At 41.3% G+C, this 17,186-nt stretch overlaps 1 protein-coding gene across 5 annotated transcripts in view; it reads right to left on the bottom strand.

The window, feature by feature from the left end:
* Positions 1-17,118, bottom strand: part of Cage1 (cancer antigen 1) — a 38,070-nt gene extending 20,952 nt beyond the window's left edge. For 2 of the 5 annotated variants that reach the window (XM_006253808.5, XM_006253811.4), the window contains exons 1-4: positions 16,979-17,118; positions 12,741-12,992; positions 10,555-10,642; positions 1,987-2,507 (exon numbers count right to left, since the gene is read on the bottom strand). In XM_006253808.5, the coding sequence (XP_006253870.1) occupies positions 1,987-2,507; positions 10,555-10,642; positions 12,741-12,842 (711 nt within the window). In that variant the 5' untranslated portion in view covers positions 12,843-12,992; positions 16,979-17,118. Of the gene's footprint in view, positions 1-1,986; positions 2,508-10,554; positions 10,643-12,723; positions 12,993-16,947 lie in introns of those variants that run through there. The other 3 variants (XM_006253810.5, NM_001012052.1, XM_006253809.5) reach the window with 3 other exon arrangements.
* Positions 17,119-17,186: the final 68 nt, after the last annotated feature.

The following is a 17,186-nucleotide window of genomic DNA, read 5'->3' as shown; positions in this document are numbered from 1 at the left end:
AGAGTACAGAGTAAGAGAGCTGAGAGATAGGCGGTCCCTGTTATGAAACTGGTGTGGCAGAGACCCGCCTAGGTCTAGAGTGCTTTGGGGGTATTGAGAGCACTGACCAACAGGGTACCATGGGAACAGTTCTGCCCATTTTTATTTTTTACTAAAACAATACATTTTGGTGGGGGTGCATATGTAACAAAAGACTGCATAATTGTGGTATAGAACACTGAAATGAATATGACATTAAACCCCCTTGTAAAAGGTATCTGTAGGGTTGGTATTATATCACTTTAGAGATGTTGAGCCCCTGACTTTTAATGGCTTTTCCCTGGGAAAAGTCAGTTATCTAAGCAAGGTTTCCAAGGTCCTGCTAACTGCTCTAGACAGTTTACCTACCCATCCCCAACTCTGTCATCATCTTCTACCATACCACCTGCTCCCTGAATCCCCATGTTTCCTGAGCACTTGGGCTTCCTTGACATCCTAGTAGGTATCATAGACCATGCAAGTACAGGAGTTCAGATTTACTGCTTCTTGTTTGTGGAATGCTTACCACCCCACAGTTGCCCAACAGACCTCTCTTCACCCATCAGAGCTATTTCAGGGACTACAGTACCCTCAGCAGAGGCAACTATTCCATTCCGTGTAGCTCTAAGAGTCAAGTGCATTTATCTGTGTGATTATCTGCTAATCTCTTCTCTCTTACTAGGATGTCATTTTCAGAAGACAAGAGTCATGTGTTTTTCCTGTTTGGTTTTAACATTATATAATCAAGTACATAGCCTGTTCTGGTACACGACAGAACCTCAAGAGTACCTAATGACTACAGAGAAAAAAATACTAACTGTGATGGAGAAAGGAATAAGCAATCTTAACCCAAATTAATCTTTGACATGCTGGTTTCTAGAAATCAACATGGGTAGGTTACATTTCCTTTCCAATACTGCCATCTAATTTCCAAATAAATGGGGAGGGGGAACCCTCTCATAATCAAACACAAATGAGTAATACCATTTCTTATGAAACTCATATTGAAAAGGCAACTGTTTTCACTGCTGTTGGATTAAACTCTTCTTTGCTGTAGTCATCTGGAGAATCCAAAGGCTTTATGTTGATGATGTCAGTGCTTTTAGGATATCATACATATGACCACAAACAGCAAAACCTAAGTCAAGTTCGTATTTCCTGTCCCAAGAAGCCCAACAAGATAGACACATCTTGGGCTGGAGAGATGGCTCAGTGGTTAAGAGCACCCGACTACTCTTCCAGAGGTCCTGAGTTCAATTCCCAGCAACCACATGGTGGCTCACAACCATCTGTAAAGAGATCCGATGCCCTCTTCTGGTGTGTCTGAAGACAGCTACAGTGTACTTATGTATAATAAATGAATGGATCTTGAAAAAAAAAAAAGATAGACACATCTTTGGCTTGCCTTGTCACATAATTTAATAAACACCTCTGTACAACCTCCCTTTCTCAACCTCAAGGCCAGCTCTCGAGTCCCAGCTGGTCTGATATAACTCACAAAAAGTAGGTTATGTGGGGCTGGAGAGATGGCTCAGTGGTTAAGAGCACAGACTACTCTTCCAGACGTCCTGAGTTCAATTCCCAGCAACTACATGGTGGCTCACAACGATCTGTAATGGGATCTGATGCCCTCTTCTGGTGTGTACTCACATACATAAAATAAATAAATATGTCTTTAAAAAAATGGGTTCTGATTACCACGCCATGTTCACTATGCCATGTAAATACTAAGGAACTCAGGACAGTGAGTCAGAATTCTTAGAGGAAAAAACATGTTTGTTAGAGCTAATCTTTAAGCATTGCCTGAATTTATTAGGAAGAGTTGTGTTTGATTGGTTAAAATCCCCATGGGAGCAAAGTCACTTGTACTGATCTGATGATCAAATGCTATCAGAAAAGTCTCCATTCTGCATTTTTCTAACAGTACAAACGACGCATCCTTTAGCTTGTCACAGCCATTAAGCTTACCTTCCCAGCTTTGTAAATAGCTCTCAAGTCAAGCTGGTCAAAGCAATTCTCACTGTCAGACAAATTTTCACCATTTCTACAGACATTTTCTTTACCCAGAAAGCTTTCAGGCTGATTGTTGTTGAGGGCAACATCTACAACCACACTTCTCACCAATGGCGTTTCTGTGAGTGGCCGCGTTTTTCCTCTGTAGTGGTTTAGACATAGACTTCTAGACTTCCTCACAGGTTCATGAACAAGTTCGTCTTTATTTTCAGAAGTGCTACTTTCCATCAAACTTTCTTCCTTAAGCGGATCTGGCTTCTGGCTGGCATCCGCTGGATCATTGTACACCTGGCTCTGCAGCTCAGGCTTCTCCTCCGAATAAGAAAATGCCCTGGTCAGGTCCGGAACTGAGCTGTCATCATTAAATGCATCTATCCAGTGAAATTTGCAAATGGGTTCAAATTGTCTCGAGGAAGACACTCTAGTGTTAGCTGGTTGATTCTGTATCCTCTCTGGGTAATTCCCAAGGTTGATGTCTTATTAGAAAAAGAAAGACAATGAGTTACCATAAACTTACGGAACAAGTGTTTCAGTTATACCTAAAAATAATGATGACATCTTTTAAGAATTTTATGATATTTCAAACCAAACAACTCTTTTCTCTTATTTAACTTAGCATCTACTATTTAGCTCAAGACAGCCTCAAACTCGTGATCCTCCTGCCTTTACCTCCAACTGCTAGGATTACAGGCATGTGCACCATGCTCGATTTAAGTTTGATCTCCAGCACCCACATGACAGCTAACAGCTATCAGTCCTGGGGAGCTGACGCCCTCTTCTGGCCTCTGAGGGCACTGCTGCAACTGGTGTACAGAGACACATGCAGACAAAACATTCATACACATAAAACAACAAGATATATATTTCTTTGAAGAAGGGCTTAAAAAGGATAGGGTAATATAATTGCAAACATAAGTGTGTTCAATTTTTATAAGTTTACAGTGCTAAAGAGGCAGAAGCAGGCAGATCCCCAGAGCTCACTGGCCAGCCATTCTAGCCAATTGATTAAATGAGTTTAGTTCAAAACTCTGTCTAAACAAATAAGGTGCAGAGCAATAAAGGAAGACCCTGAAACCAAACTCTATTATACACAGGCATGTGCATGCACACACATGCAAACAAACACACACACACACACACACACACACACACACACACACACACACACACACACACAGAGCCTACAGGCTGTCAGTAAGGCAAGTGTAGAATAAAAGACAGTAAAAGTAAATTTTCTTATCCTTTCTCCTTATTAACTGACCAGTTCAGCTGTATAAAATAGCATATAGTTTTACATAATAACTCACCAATTCTCTGAAGATGTGTGTGCTGACTGAAACATTCAGTGCTTGCTATTATCTTTAACCACCATCCTGACCACTTAGGTGAACACTGCTGGATACCACACAGCATCTCAAAGCCCAAATCTGACTGGACACCTGCTTCCTATACACAGCACTTACCTTTTATCAACAACAACTTCCAAAAGTCTGGCTTTGCAAGATATCATAAAAAGAATTTCTGAAATAGTGAACTACTTTGGATGAGTGGATGAGTTTGAATGATATGCAGCATTCGAGACAGCCTCAGATTTCAAAGTACCTTACAGTCACCTAGTAAACTATGATAACTAAAAATGATACCATTTTTTTTTACAGAAATAGCATGGCTATATCTATTTTTTAAAGTCTTTCGGGACTAAGGGGTAAGCTCAATTGGTAAACACTTATCTTACAAACACAAGAACCTCAGTCCAATACTTAGGACCACAGGAAAATGTTGGGTGTGATGATGTGTGCAGTGGCAGGTGCTTCTAATCCCAGCACTGTGAAGGCAGGACACAGGTATGCCTGCGCTGCACTGGAGAGGAAACACAAAGATCCCTGAAAGAATTACAGGAAAACACAAACAGGTGAAGGAATTGAAAATGGAAATAGAAACAATAAGAAGGCACAAAGGGAGATAACCCTGGATATAGAAAACCAAAGGAAGAGACAAGGAGCCGTAGATACAAGCATCACCAACAGAAAAGAAGAGATAGAAGAGAGAATCTCAGGAGCAGAAGATTCCATAGAAATCATCGATGCAACTGTCAAATATAATATAAAATGGAAAAAGCTACTGGCCCAAAACATACAGGAAATCCAGGACACAATGAGAAGATCAAACCTAAGGAAAATAGGTATAGAAGAGAGTGAAGACTCCCAGCTCAAAGGACCAGTAAATATCTTCAACAAAATCATAGAAGAAAACTTCCCTAACCTAAAGAAAGAGATGCCCATAAACATACAAGAAGCCTACAGAACTCCAAATAGATTGGACCAGAAAAGAAACTCCTCCCGTCACATAATAGTCAAAACAGCAAATGCACAAAATAAAGAAAGAATATTAAAAGCAGTAAGGGGAAAAGGTCAAGGAACATATAGAGGTAGACTTATCAGAATTACACCAGACTTCTCACCAGAGACTATGAAAGCCAGAAGATCTTGGACAGATGTCATACAGACCCTAAGAAAACACAAATGCCAGCCCAGGTTACTGTATCCAGCAAAACTCTCAATTAACATAGAAGGAGAAACCAAGATATTCCACGACAAAACCAAATTTACACAATATCTTTCTACAAATCCAGCCCTACGAAGGATAATAAATGGTAAAGCCCAACACAAGAAGGCAAGCTACATCCTAGAAAAAGCAAGAAACTAATCGTTTTGGAACAAAACAAACAGAAGACAAGCACACAAACATAATCTCACCTCCAAATACAAAGATAACAAGAAGCAACAATCACTATTCCTTGATATCTCTCAAAATCAATGGACTCAATTCCCCAATAAAAAGACACAGATTAACAAACTGGATATGTAATGAGGACCCAGCATTTTGCTGCCTACAGGAAACACACCTCAGAGACAAAGACAGACACTACCTCAGAGTAAAAGGTTGGAAAACAACTTTCCAAGCAAATGGTCGGAAGAAGCAAGCTGGAGTAGCCATTCTAATATCAAATAAAATCGATTTTCAACCAAAAGTCATCAAAAAAAATAAGGAAAGACACTTCATATTCATCAAAGGAAAAGTCCACCAAAATGAACTCTCAATCCTAAATATCTATGCTCCAAATACAAGGGCAGCTACATACATAAAAGAAACCTTACTAAAACTCAAAGCATACATTGCACCTCACACAATAATAGTAGGAGATTTCAATACCCCACTCTCATCAATGGACAGATCATGGAAACAAATTAAACGGAGACATAGACAGACTAAGAGAAGTCATAAACCAAATGGACTTAACAGATATTTATAGAACATTCTATCCTAAAACAAAAGGATATACTTTCCTTCTTCTCACCACCTCATGGTACTTTCTTCAAAACTGACCATATAATAGGGCACAAAACAGGCCTCAACAGATACAGAAAGACAGAAATAATCCCATGTGTCCTATCAGACCACCACGGGTTAAAGCTGGTCTTCAATAACAATAAGGGAAGAACGCCCACATATACGTGGAAATTGAACAGTGCTCTACTCAATGATAACCTGGTCAAGGAAGAAATAAAGAAATAAATTAAAGACTTCTTATAATTTAATGAAAATGAAAGTACAACATACCCAAACTTATGGGACACAATGAAAGCTGTGCTAAGAGGAAAACTCATAGTTCTGAATGCCTGCAGAAAGAAACAGGAGAGAGTATATATCAGCAGCTTGACAGCACACCTAAAAGCTATAGACAAAAAGAATCAAACACACCCAGGGGGAGTAGAAGGCAGGAAATAATCAAACTCAGAGCTGAAATCAACCGAGTAGAAACAAAAAGGACCATACAAAGAATCAAGAGAACCAAAAGCTGGTTCTTTGTGAAAATGAACAAGATAGATAAACCCTTAGCCAGACTGACGAGAGGACACAGAGAGTGTGTCCAAATTAACAAAATCAGAAATGAAAAGGGAGACATAACAACAGAATCAGAGGAAATTCAAAAAATCATCAGATCCTACTACAAAAGCCTATATTCAACAAAACTTGAAAATCTGGAGGAAATGGACAATTTCCTAGACAGATACCAGGCACCAAAGTTAAATCAGAAACAGATAAACCATTTAAACAACCCCATAATTCCTAAAGAAAGAGAAGAAGTCATTTAAGGTCTCCCAACCAAAAAGAGCCCAGGTCCAGATGGGTTCAGTGCAGAATTCTATCAGACCTTCATAGAGGACCTCATACCAATACTATCCAAACTATTCCACAAAATTGAAACAGATGGAGTGCTATCAAATTCCTTCTATGAAGCCACAATTACTCTTATACCTAAACCACACAAAGACCCAACAAAGAAAAGAACTGCAGACCAATTTCCCTTATGAATATTGACGCAAAAATACTCAATAAAATTCTTGCAAACCGAATCCAAGAACACATCAAAACAATGATCAATCATGATCAAGTAGGCTTCATCCCAGGTATGCAGGGATGGTTTAATATATGGAAAACCATCAATGTAATCCACCATATAAACTAACTGAAAGATAAAGACCACATGATCATTTAATTAGATGCTGAGAAAGCATTTGGCAAAATCCAACACCCCTTCATGATAAAAGTCCTGGAAAGAACAGGAATTCAAGCCTATACCTAAATATAGTAAAAGCCATATACAGCAAACCAGTAGCTAATATTAAACTAAATGGAGAGAAACTTGAAGCAAAACCACTAAAATCTGGGACTAGACAAGGCTGCCCACTCTCTCCCTACTTATTCAATATAGTTCTCGAAGTCCTAGCCAGAGCAATCAGACAACAAAAGGAGGTCAAGGGGATACAGATTGGAAAGGAAGAAGTCAAAATATCACTATTTGCAGATGATATGATAGTATATTTAAGTGATCCCAAAAGTTCCACCAGAGAACTACTAAACCTGATAAACAACTTCAGCAAAGTGGCTGGGTATAAAATTAACTCAAATAAATCAGTAGCCCTCCTCTACACAAAAGAGAACCAAGCAGAGAAAGAAATTAGGGAAACGACACCCTTCATAATAGTCTCAAATAATATAAAATACCTCGGTGTGACTTTAAGCAAGCAAGTGAAAGATCTGTATGATAAGAACTTCAAGCCTCTGAAGAAAGAAATTGAAGAACTCAGAAGATGGAAAGATCTCCCATGCTCATGGACTGGCAGAATTAATATAGTAAAAATGGCCATTTTACCAAAAGCGATCTACAGATTCAATGCAATCCCCATCAAAATACCAATCCAATTCTTCAGAGAGTTAGACAGAACAATTTGCAAATTCATCTGGAATAACAAAAAACCCAGGATAGCTAAAACTATCCTCAACAATAAAAGGACTTCTGGGGGAAACACTATCCCTGAACTCAAGCAGTATTACAGAGCAATAGTGATAAAAAAAAAATGCATGGTATTGGTACAAAGACAGACCAGTGGAATAGAATTGAAGACCCAGAAATGAACCCACACACCTCTATGGTCACTTGATTTTTGACAAAGGAGCCAAAACCATCCAATGGAAAAAAGATAGCATTTTCAGCAAATGGTCCTGGTTCAACTGGTGGTCAGCATGTAGAAAATTGCAGATCAATCCATTCTTATCACCTCTACAAAGCTTAAGTCCAAGTGGATCAAGGACCTCCACATCAAACCAGATACACTCAAACTAATAGAAGAGAAAGTGGGGAAGTATCTCAAACACATGGGCACTGGAGAAAATTTCCTGAACAAAACACCAATGGCTTATGCTCTAAGATCAAAAATCGACAAATGGGATCTCATAAAACCGCAAAGCTTCTGTAAGGCAAAGGACACTGTCGTTAGGCAAAACGGCAAGCAGCAGATTGGGAAAAGATCTCTACCAATCCTACAATGGATAGAAGGCTTATTTCCAAAATATACAAAGAACTCAGGAAGTTAGACCGTAGGGAGACAAATAACCCTATTAAAAATGGGGTTCAGAGCTAAACAAAGAATTCACAGCTGAGGAATGCGGAATGGCTGAGAAGCACCTAAAGAAATGTTCAACATCTTTAGTCATAAGGGAAATGCAAATCAAAACAACCCGGAGATTTCACCTTACACCAGTGAGAATGGCTAAGATCAAAAACTCAGGTGACAGCAAATGCTGGTGAGGATGTGGAGAAAGAGGAACACTCCTCCATTGTTGGTGGGATTGCAGACTGGTACAACCATTCTGGAAATCAGTCTGGAGGATCCTCAGAAAATTGGGCATTGCACTACCTGAGGACCCAGCTATACCTCTCTTGGGCATATACCCACAAGATGCCCCAACATATAAAAAAGACACGTGCTCCACTATGTTCATAGAAGCCTTATTTATAATAGCCAGAAGCTGGAAAGAACCCAGATGCCCTTCAACAGAGGAATGGATACAGAAAATGTGGTACATCTACACAATGGAGTACTACTCAGCTATCAAAAACAATGACTTTATGAAATTCATAGGCAAATGAATGGAACTGGAAAATATTATCCTGAGTGAGGTAACCCAATCACAGAAAAATACTCATGGTATGCACTCATTGATAAGTGGCTATTACCCCAAATGCTCAAATTACCCAAGATGCACAGAACACATGAAACTCAAGAAGGATGACGAAAATGCGGATGCTTTACTCCCTCTTTAAAAGGGGAACAAGAATACCCTTAGGAGAGGATAGGGAGGCAAAGTTTAGAACAGAGACTGAAGGAATGCCCATTCAGAGCCGGCCCCACATGTGGCCCATACATATACAGCCACCAAACTAGATAAGATGGATGAAGCAAAGAGGTGTAGGCTGCAAGGAACCAGATGTAGATCTCTCCTGAGAGACACAGCCAGAATACAGCAAATACATAGGCGAATGCCAGCAGCAAACCACTGATCTGAGAACTGAAGAAATCAGAGAAAGGACTGAAAGAGCTGAAGGGGCTTGAGACCCCATATGAACAACAATGCCAACCAACCAGAGCTCCCAGGGACTAAGCCACTACCCATGGACTGACCCTCGGCTCCAACCTCATAGGTAGCAATGAATAGTCTAGTAAGAGCACCAGTAGAAGGGGAAGTCCTTGGTCCTGCCAAGGCTGGACCCACAGTGAACGTGATTGTTGAGGGGAGGGCGGTAATAGAGGGAGGATGGGGAGGGGTACACCCATATAGAAAGGAAGGGAGAGGGGTTGGGGGATGTTGGCCTGGAAACTGGGAAGGGGAATAACATTTGAAATGTAAATAAGAAATACCCAATTTAATAAAGATGGGAGAAAAAAAAAAGGTAAAGGAGAATTTGCCTCTCATGGGTGACTCACGAGGTTTAACCTCCAGCACGGGAACAGAAAACCCTCCAGTCTTTCTATAATTCCAAATTTTCCTTTTGAGAATCAGCCAGCTGGATACATATAGCTCTCATTCATTGTACTGAAGATTACTTTTAAAAAAGATTTTTACTGACAACCTAACTTGTTCCTAATGTTGCTATGGAAACCACACTGACCTAGACATCCTTGTCAGCGGCATGTCTAATTTGCAGGTATATAGAAATGGAATAGCTGGATTCTACAACACACTCACTTACAGTTTGTTAGATGTTGTGCAATGGCTCTCCTAAGCAGTTGTTATCAACTTCTACTTCTACCAGTAAGGGAAAAATACTATTTTAAGCTGTGTGTGGTTGTGCTTTATGTCCCCTGGGAGATGGGTCTCTGCACCTCTGTCTGGCACTACCTTGATTATATCAACTGTTGATGAAGACCCATCTTAATTCTAGTGAGACCTTTCCCTGGGCAGGGATCTGGGGGCATGTGAAGAAGGAGTGACCTGAGCCCTAAACAGAAAGCATTTATTGCTCTCCTGACTGCAGATGCAAAGTGTCTGCCTCCAGTTCCTGCTTCTTTGAACTTCGCACTGGACCTTGAACTATGCACTAAATAAAACTTTTTCTACTTTAAGTGGCTTTGTCAGGGTTTATTTATTCTTGTTTAAATCTTGGCTGGCCTAGAACCCCTGGGCCTTAGCACAGTATTTTATCACAACAAAAGGAAAAGAAACTGAAATCGGTGGTGTGCAATCCTTACCTATGGAGGTTGAGGGTGGGATTGGGGGTGGGAAGTGACTACTTCCTCCAACAAGGCCACGCCCACTCCAACAAGGCCACACCCACGTCAACAAGGCCACGCCCACCCAAAAAAGATGACACTTAATTGTGTCACATCCTATGTGGGGGACAAATTTCATTCAAGCCACCACATGTGGTTTTGATGTTTGAGAAGACGAATCACAGCTTGTTGATTAAAGATACTTGGCCTTCGTTAAATCAGATCCTTAATGCAAAATGGAAATATAAAAGCACTCTTTATTTTAGAAAAAGAAAACGCTATTGTCTCGTAGGATTACCTGTGGGTTTACTGTAGAACATGTACAAAGCACTTATCTCAGTACCTGGCTAGGGCTATTATCACAGGACACACACTTTGCTGTATATTTCGGCAAAGGGATACTTACCACCTAACAAACTGCCTTCTGTGCTAAGAATATCTTCAGAGGACATGTGTACAGACTCATTTCCCCTTTTTACATTCTTTGTTTCGTTCTGTATAATAATTTAAAAAGCATTATTAGCATTTCAAGAAAGCATCAACTTCCTTTAAAGGAGTACATAATTTGCTATGTAGTTTCTTGGGAGAGTTTGTTTTACAGTACATTTCCTATTGCATATTTAGCTCTCTCTAAATCACCCGTAGACGAGTCACATTAAATGACAAGTAACCTGTTACTTACTGGTGTTTTAAAAATGAGATTATGGGGGTTGGGGATTTAGCTCAGTGGTAGAGCGCTTGCCTAGCAAGCACAAGGCCCTGGGTTCGGTCCCCAGCTCTGGGGAAAAAAAAAAAAAAAAAAAAAAAAAAGGTGCAGTGTATGAAATTTTGGGGTTGGGGATTTAGCTCAGTGGTAGAGCGCTTGCCTAGCAAGCGCAAGGCCTTGGGTTCGGTCCCCAGCTCTGAAAAAAAAAAAAGAAAAAAAGAAAAAAAAAAGAAAAAAAATGAGATTATGTACCTCACTTCACAGGGACAGATGGGGATGTTTATATCTCTTGGTGATAATTTTGGGGGGAGGGTAGCTTTTAGAGACAGGGTTTCACTAGACATTACTTTCAGATTTTCCTGGAACTCATGTGGACCACAGCCTTCCACCACCATCATCCTCCAACACAGGACCCGACAGGTGAGCAGTCATGCCGGGTTGGGTGATTATGCTTTCTCTGTTGCTGTGATCCTGGGACACATCCACATGACATGGGGGGGTGTGGATGTTAGAGGACAGCTCTGGAAGGTGAGTCCGTCCTTCCACCTTGTTTTGAGTAAGGATTGCTCTTGCTGCTTCTGCCAGGCTGAGTACGCCAGGTTACCCTGTCTGTGAGTACAGGACAAGTCTCCCATCTCACAGCAGGGGTGATGGGCTCACAGATGCATGCAACCAGCAAATGTGGCTTTTTTACCTGGGTTTTGGGGAACTGACCTTGGGTCATCAGGTTTGAGTAGTAGTACCTTTAACTGCTAAGTCACCTTGCTAGCCTCGGCTCAGATAATTCTTTAACGTTTATTAAATCTTTTCCAAACAGATATTTGTTGTTATGTTTGCTTTTGTTTCTTTAGTTCACATTGAAGATAAGAGTCCAGTCATGAGGGTACACCTCATTTCCCTGAAGAGTGGTCAGTGCTCTTAACCGCTGAGCCATCTCTCCAGCCTGGATAATTCCTTTAAAATTATATTCATTTTTGTGTGCGTGAGTGTGGACAAGTGTGTGCTGAGGGACTCGTATGACGCTCACAGAACAGCTTGCAGGGATTTGCTTCTCTTCCACTGCTTAGGTCTGGAGACTGAAGTCAGGTCATCGGGCCTGCTTGCAGGTGCCTTGGCCTGCTAAGCCACCTCACTACCCCATTACGGATAATCCTTAAGTATCTTTGTAAATATTGCCTAGAGATAGGCTTTTAAATTATAGTTTTTCTTATATCCCTAACATTAAACAGGTTCTTTAGGAAGCCCTTGCCAGTTTATATTCTGGACCATATGAATTTTCCATTATCTGTCCATTTTTTTTTTTCTTTTCTTTTTTTCGGAGCTGGGGACCGAACCCAGGGCCTTGCGCTTACCACTGAGCTAAATCCCCAACCCTATCTGTCCATTTTTTAAAACCAACTTAATATAGTAAACTTAACACATTTCTACTGTTTTCCTATATTCTTGCTAGCGACTATAAGTGTCAACATTCTTGAAGATCCTGTGACATCATGATCTCTTACAACCTGGGAAAGGTCACTAGGACTTCTCATGAAGACACAGGATGGGTGCTATCAGTGTCACGCATGAGACACAGTGGAAGATACACTAGAGTTGGGGGCCGGCCCTTGTTTGGGCTCTCATCCTGTCTGTGACTGAGCCGTAGCCATGTCTCCTAGCTGCAGGCCTGGAACTTCATGAGCAGAAAGGACCTCTTTTAGAACACCGTCTGTAAAACGATTCCTCCCTTTGCACACTGAGACCAAGAACACTAGTCTGTGTACATGGGCCTTCCTTCTGCACCCACCAGAGATCTTTTATTTTCCCTCATAATTTGAAAAAAATAAATTGTTCATATGAGAGCAATCTAGGCTACGTCTTCAAACTTACTACTGTAGGTTGCACACCTGAAGCAGGTCTGAGGAGGAGAAGCTGGCTTCCAAGCAGAAGGGTGAGTCTGAGTAGAAGTCTTGAGGACCATTAACATTCATTGTTTCTGTTTCTGACATACTTTCTAAATTTTCATGGAAGTGTCCACTTCGAAACGTACAGGATCTCAAGATGAAGGCAATCACTTTCCTTTTTGTTTTGTGCTGCCAGGGATGATGACCAAAACTTCTGAGAATCCGTGTTTCTAACCACTAAATGATGGAAGGCCTCTTTAAAACAAGCGAACAAAAGAGAAAGACACATTTTTAATGTCAATCTGTGTGTGCAAAGAGTTTTCTTACCCCTTTTCATAATAAGAAGGCTAATGAAGGGGCTGGAGAGATAGCTCAGAGGTTAAGAACACTGGCTGCTTTTTCAGAGGACCAGGGTTCAATTCCCAGCACCCACAGGGTGGTTCACAACTGTTTGTAACTCTGGTTCTGGGAGCTACCTCTTCTGGTCATCTTGGCAACCGCATACATATGGTGTGCAGACATATACATATGAGTTTTTAAAAAATAAAGTTCACTACACTAGATTTTAAGTGCCATTTTCCAACTTGGTATCACAGTGAATAGTGATTTGGCTCAAACCAAACCAACGTGTGTAGCTTCTATCCAATAATGTCCTACAAAGTGTGAACCCTACAAAGCAAAGTAGTCTATTATTTCCGAACTACTATCAGAAACTTTTTTAGTTTTTGCAAGATTTCTGTTTGATGCTATTTTAACACACTAAGTCAAAGCCAACATTGTACAGGTTGGTTTAACACCATACCTGTTGGGTTTAAATATGTTTTGTTTTTAAGAGAGGGTCTTTCTCTGTAGCCTGGGCTGCCTTAAGTTCATGGCAATCCTCCTGCCTCAGCCTTCTGACTGCTGGAATTATGAGCTACCACCATGACATTCAGCCTCAGTTTCTGCTTTCGTTTTGGTCTACTTTCACCACGTTGGGCAAAAGTCTGAAAAACTGGAGGCATCACCCACAGCAACTGTCATCCAACTCGGCCTGTTTTTCCTTTATATGTATTTGTCCATAAGCCATGTGTTCATTCCAGCTCCTGTCCTCCCTGATCTGCATTCTTTTCTTTTTAAATTTTATGTATATGAGTACACACACTGTCACTGTCTCCAGACACACCAGAAAAGGGCATTGGATCCTATTACAGATGGATATGAGCCACCATTTGCTACTGGGAATTGAACTCAGGACCTCTGGAAGAGCAGTTGGCGCTCTTAACCACTGAGCCATCTCTCCAGCCCTGATTTTTATCCTTATACCCATCTGTCAGGAGATAGGATACACAGGTCCAACTGTAGAATCCAAATTCTTCTGTTTGTCCTTGAGGCATTTCATACTCTACATCCACATTATTTACCCAATACCACTCCGTTCAAAGGCATCCCTGCCATCTGCCTGAGCCTGGGGCTTATGGCTCGTACTTCTGGTTCACAGTTCATCACTGAGGCAACTCAGGGCAGAAACTCACGCAGGAACGGGAAGGACCATCGCTTATTGGTTTGCTCATTTACCTTTTATAAAAACAAACAAACAAAACCCACCCAAGCTCACCAACCCAGGAATGGCCCAGACCACAGTGGGCTGGACCCTTCAACAACAATCTGTAATAAAGAAAATGCCCCACAGAAATGGCCACAGGTGGAGGCCACCCCCCAGTCGAGCTTTTCTTTTCCTGGGTGACTCAAAGAGTTTGCGTGAAGCTGACAAAACCCAGGGCAACCTCTGCCTAGCTCTACATTCTCTGCGATGTTATATTTGCATTGTTGTCATAACTCACACTGTTTACTGTTTAGTCTTAACCACGACTGACTGCAAGGGTGTTCCCATGTGCACATTATCATCGTCCGGCAAGGAGTCTATATAGTCTTTCAATACTTCAAACTGCACACAGGCCAGTGCTGTCCTATGTTGGTTCTCTCATTTCTTGGGCCTCGCTTTCTAATTAATTTAGTTTTGTGTATGTATTTGCATGTCTGTGCTTGTGATTCAAGGTGTCCTTGGAAGCGAGTGGGGTCAGGTCCCCAGGCACAGGAAGAGGGGGGGCCACCTGACCTGGGCATGGGAACCAAGTTCCAGTCCTTTGTAGGAACAGTGTGTACTTTTATCCATCTTTCTAGCCTGATTTTCCTATTAATAGTCCTCTCTTTACATCAAGTGGGATACATTAGTTCAAGGCTTTTAAAACTTTTCCCACTCACTACGTAAAGTTTACATGTGTATAAAGTAGAAATACAAATAAAACACTTACTGATAATAAATTATATAGAGATTTATTTTAAAACAATTCTTTTAATATGCATATAATTTTACCACTTGTTAAATAGGAAAGCAAATTTACATGTTAATTAGATGTGTTTATCTGACATAATACCATGCAAAGATATACTACTTTGATATTTATATGCCAAGAAGTTCAATCAGGAAAATATTAAGTCTGCCTTCTGTAATAAAATGATTATTTCTATAAGACCAGAAAACTGCAGTGTACAGTAAAAACACTGCAGTTCATAATGAGAAGTCCCAAAACCTTGGGAATAAAATTTTCATTCCCTGGACAGCAGGCTGGGTTCCTTAGGAGCCACTGACAACAGGCCTTTAGTCGATGAGCCCTGACTTAGGGAGATCCGTCTGGGCCACCTAGCTGGAGGAGATAACAAGGCCAGAACAGAGCTGGTTTCTAAAATTCTTCAAGGTCTCACCAATTACAATGAAACTAACAACCAAACAAAATTGGACTGATGTCACTGCTTTGCCCTCTACCAATCACATTAGAGGTAACCTAATCCTTTTGGAAAATTCTCTTAGTCCTTCATAAAAGGGGTCCACGAACCCCTCAGGTGGTCGCTGTTCTGATAGTTGGCCCCTGAATGCTGGTCATTTCTGCAGTAAACACTGTTTGCCTTTGCATACTGTTTTGAGTCTGGGGTCTCCCTTCAGTTATTCTTGGACCCTAACAGGAACATATAAGTGTCCAATCTGAACAGAGATATTTCGGGCCGTTTGTTACTGTGGGTTGGTATAGTGGTGAGAACAGTGGAAGTTGTGTGAGGTTATCATGGGTGAACATTATCAGGCATTTGTCAGATTCATCCCACAATTTAAATTATGAATCAAGTTTTGGGTGTGGAGAATTTATGACTCCCCCACCCTACCCCATCATGGGGCCATGATCCTCAGTTAAGAAGGGGCTACACAGTTAAACGCTGGTTGAAAATACCTGGCATTCTAGTGACATTATCAAATTGTCTCAGTCTACTCTTAGTACCTGTCTGCCCGGATGACTTTGTTAGATTACTTAATTTACTGAAGTTTTCAAATCGATGTCATCACTTGGTAAAGTGTAAAAAAACCAAGTAGGCCAAGGAAGCTAGGCGGGGCTCCTGGAGGATTCAACCTTAGGCTCATCTTTCCCATCCTACAAATAAAGGCTACCTGTGGGATGACAGGCATGTGGAAAGCCTTAAATCACTTTCCAAATGCGAAATGTTTTTCTTTTCCATGGGCCTGTGACTTGCAATTACACTTTAAAAAATGTATGTGTGTGCAGGAACCTCTGGAATTGGAGTTATAGTAGTTGTGAGTAGTCTGTGTGTGTGTGTGTGTGTGTGTGTGTGTGTGTGAGAGAGAGAGAGAGAGAGAGAGAGAGAGACTTCCTTTTTCGTTTTCATCTTTCACTTTGGTGTGCCTGGCGATTTTTAGACTTTTGTTTGTTTTACAAGAAAGGGTTTCTCTGTGTAGCTCTGGCTCTCCTGGAACAAGCTTTCTAATCCGGGCTGGTCTTGAACTCACAAAGATTCGCCTGTCTCTGCCTCCCAAGTGCTAGGAAAAAAGGTGTGCACCACCACCACCACCACCACCACCAGGCATGAGTTAAAGCCGGTTTAAGATAATAAGGGCTTGTGAGATGGCTTAACAGGGAAACGCGTGGAAGACCAGAGTCGGTTTCCGGAGCCCAAGGTGGGAGGAGTAAACTCTCAAGTTATTCTCTGAACTTCACTCATACGCATGCATACACACGCGCGCTCTAGATAATACTTGACACTTTAACATTTAAAAAACAGGCAGAAAGAGGTATGACGAGAGTTCCTGCCAGACGCAGAAATTTGAATTTCCCAACTTTAAAAAAACAACCACTTGTCTCATTTGCATCTTAAAACAACGCACCAACGTTTCTAGAGAGCAAAAGTGTGCTCACTTCCATGATCCATAGAGCTTCTGTGACTCAGGCTAAGGATTCCGGGTTTCCTCCCAGCCCACCGACTCTGCGGGAGGGAGAACACCTTCCAACCGTCCCCACCGAGGGCACCAACTGGTGCGTCGCAGAGCGCTCGAACGTCCCAGTGTGACGTCCTCTGGAGTGCACAGGAGTCCAGATGAAGGAGGTCAGAGGACGCAAGTCTTTC

This window comes from Rattus norvegicus, chromosome 17 (assembly GCF_036323735.1).
Source record: "Rattus norvegicus strain BN/NHsdMcwi chromosome 17, GRCr8, whole genome shotgun sequence".
In the NCBI taxonomy this organism is placed as follows: Eukaryota; Metazoa; Chordata; class Mammalia; order Rodentia; family Muridae; genus Rattus; species Rattus norvegicus.
Note: the sequence above shows the minus strand (reverse complement) of the source record. Positions and strands in the feature narration are given on the sequence as shown.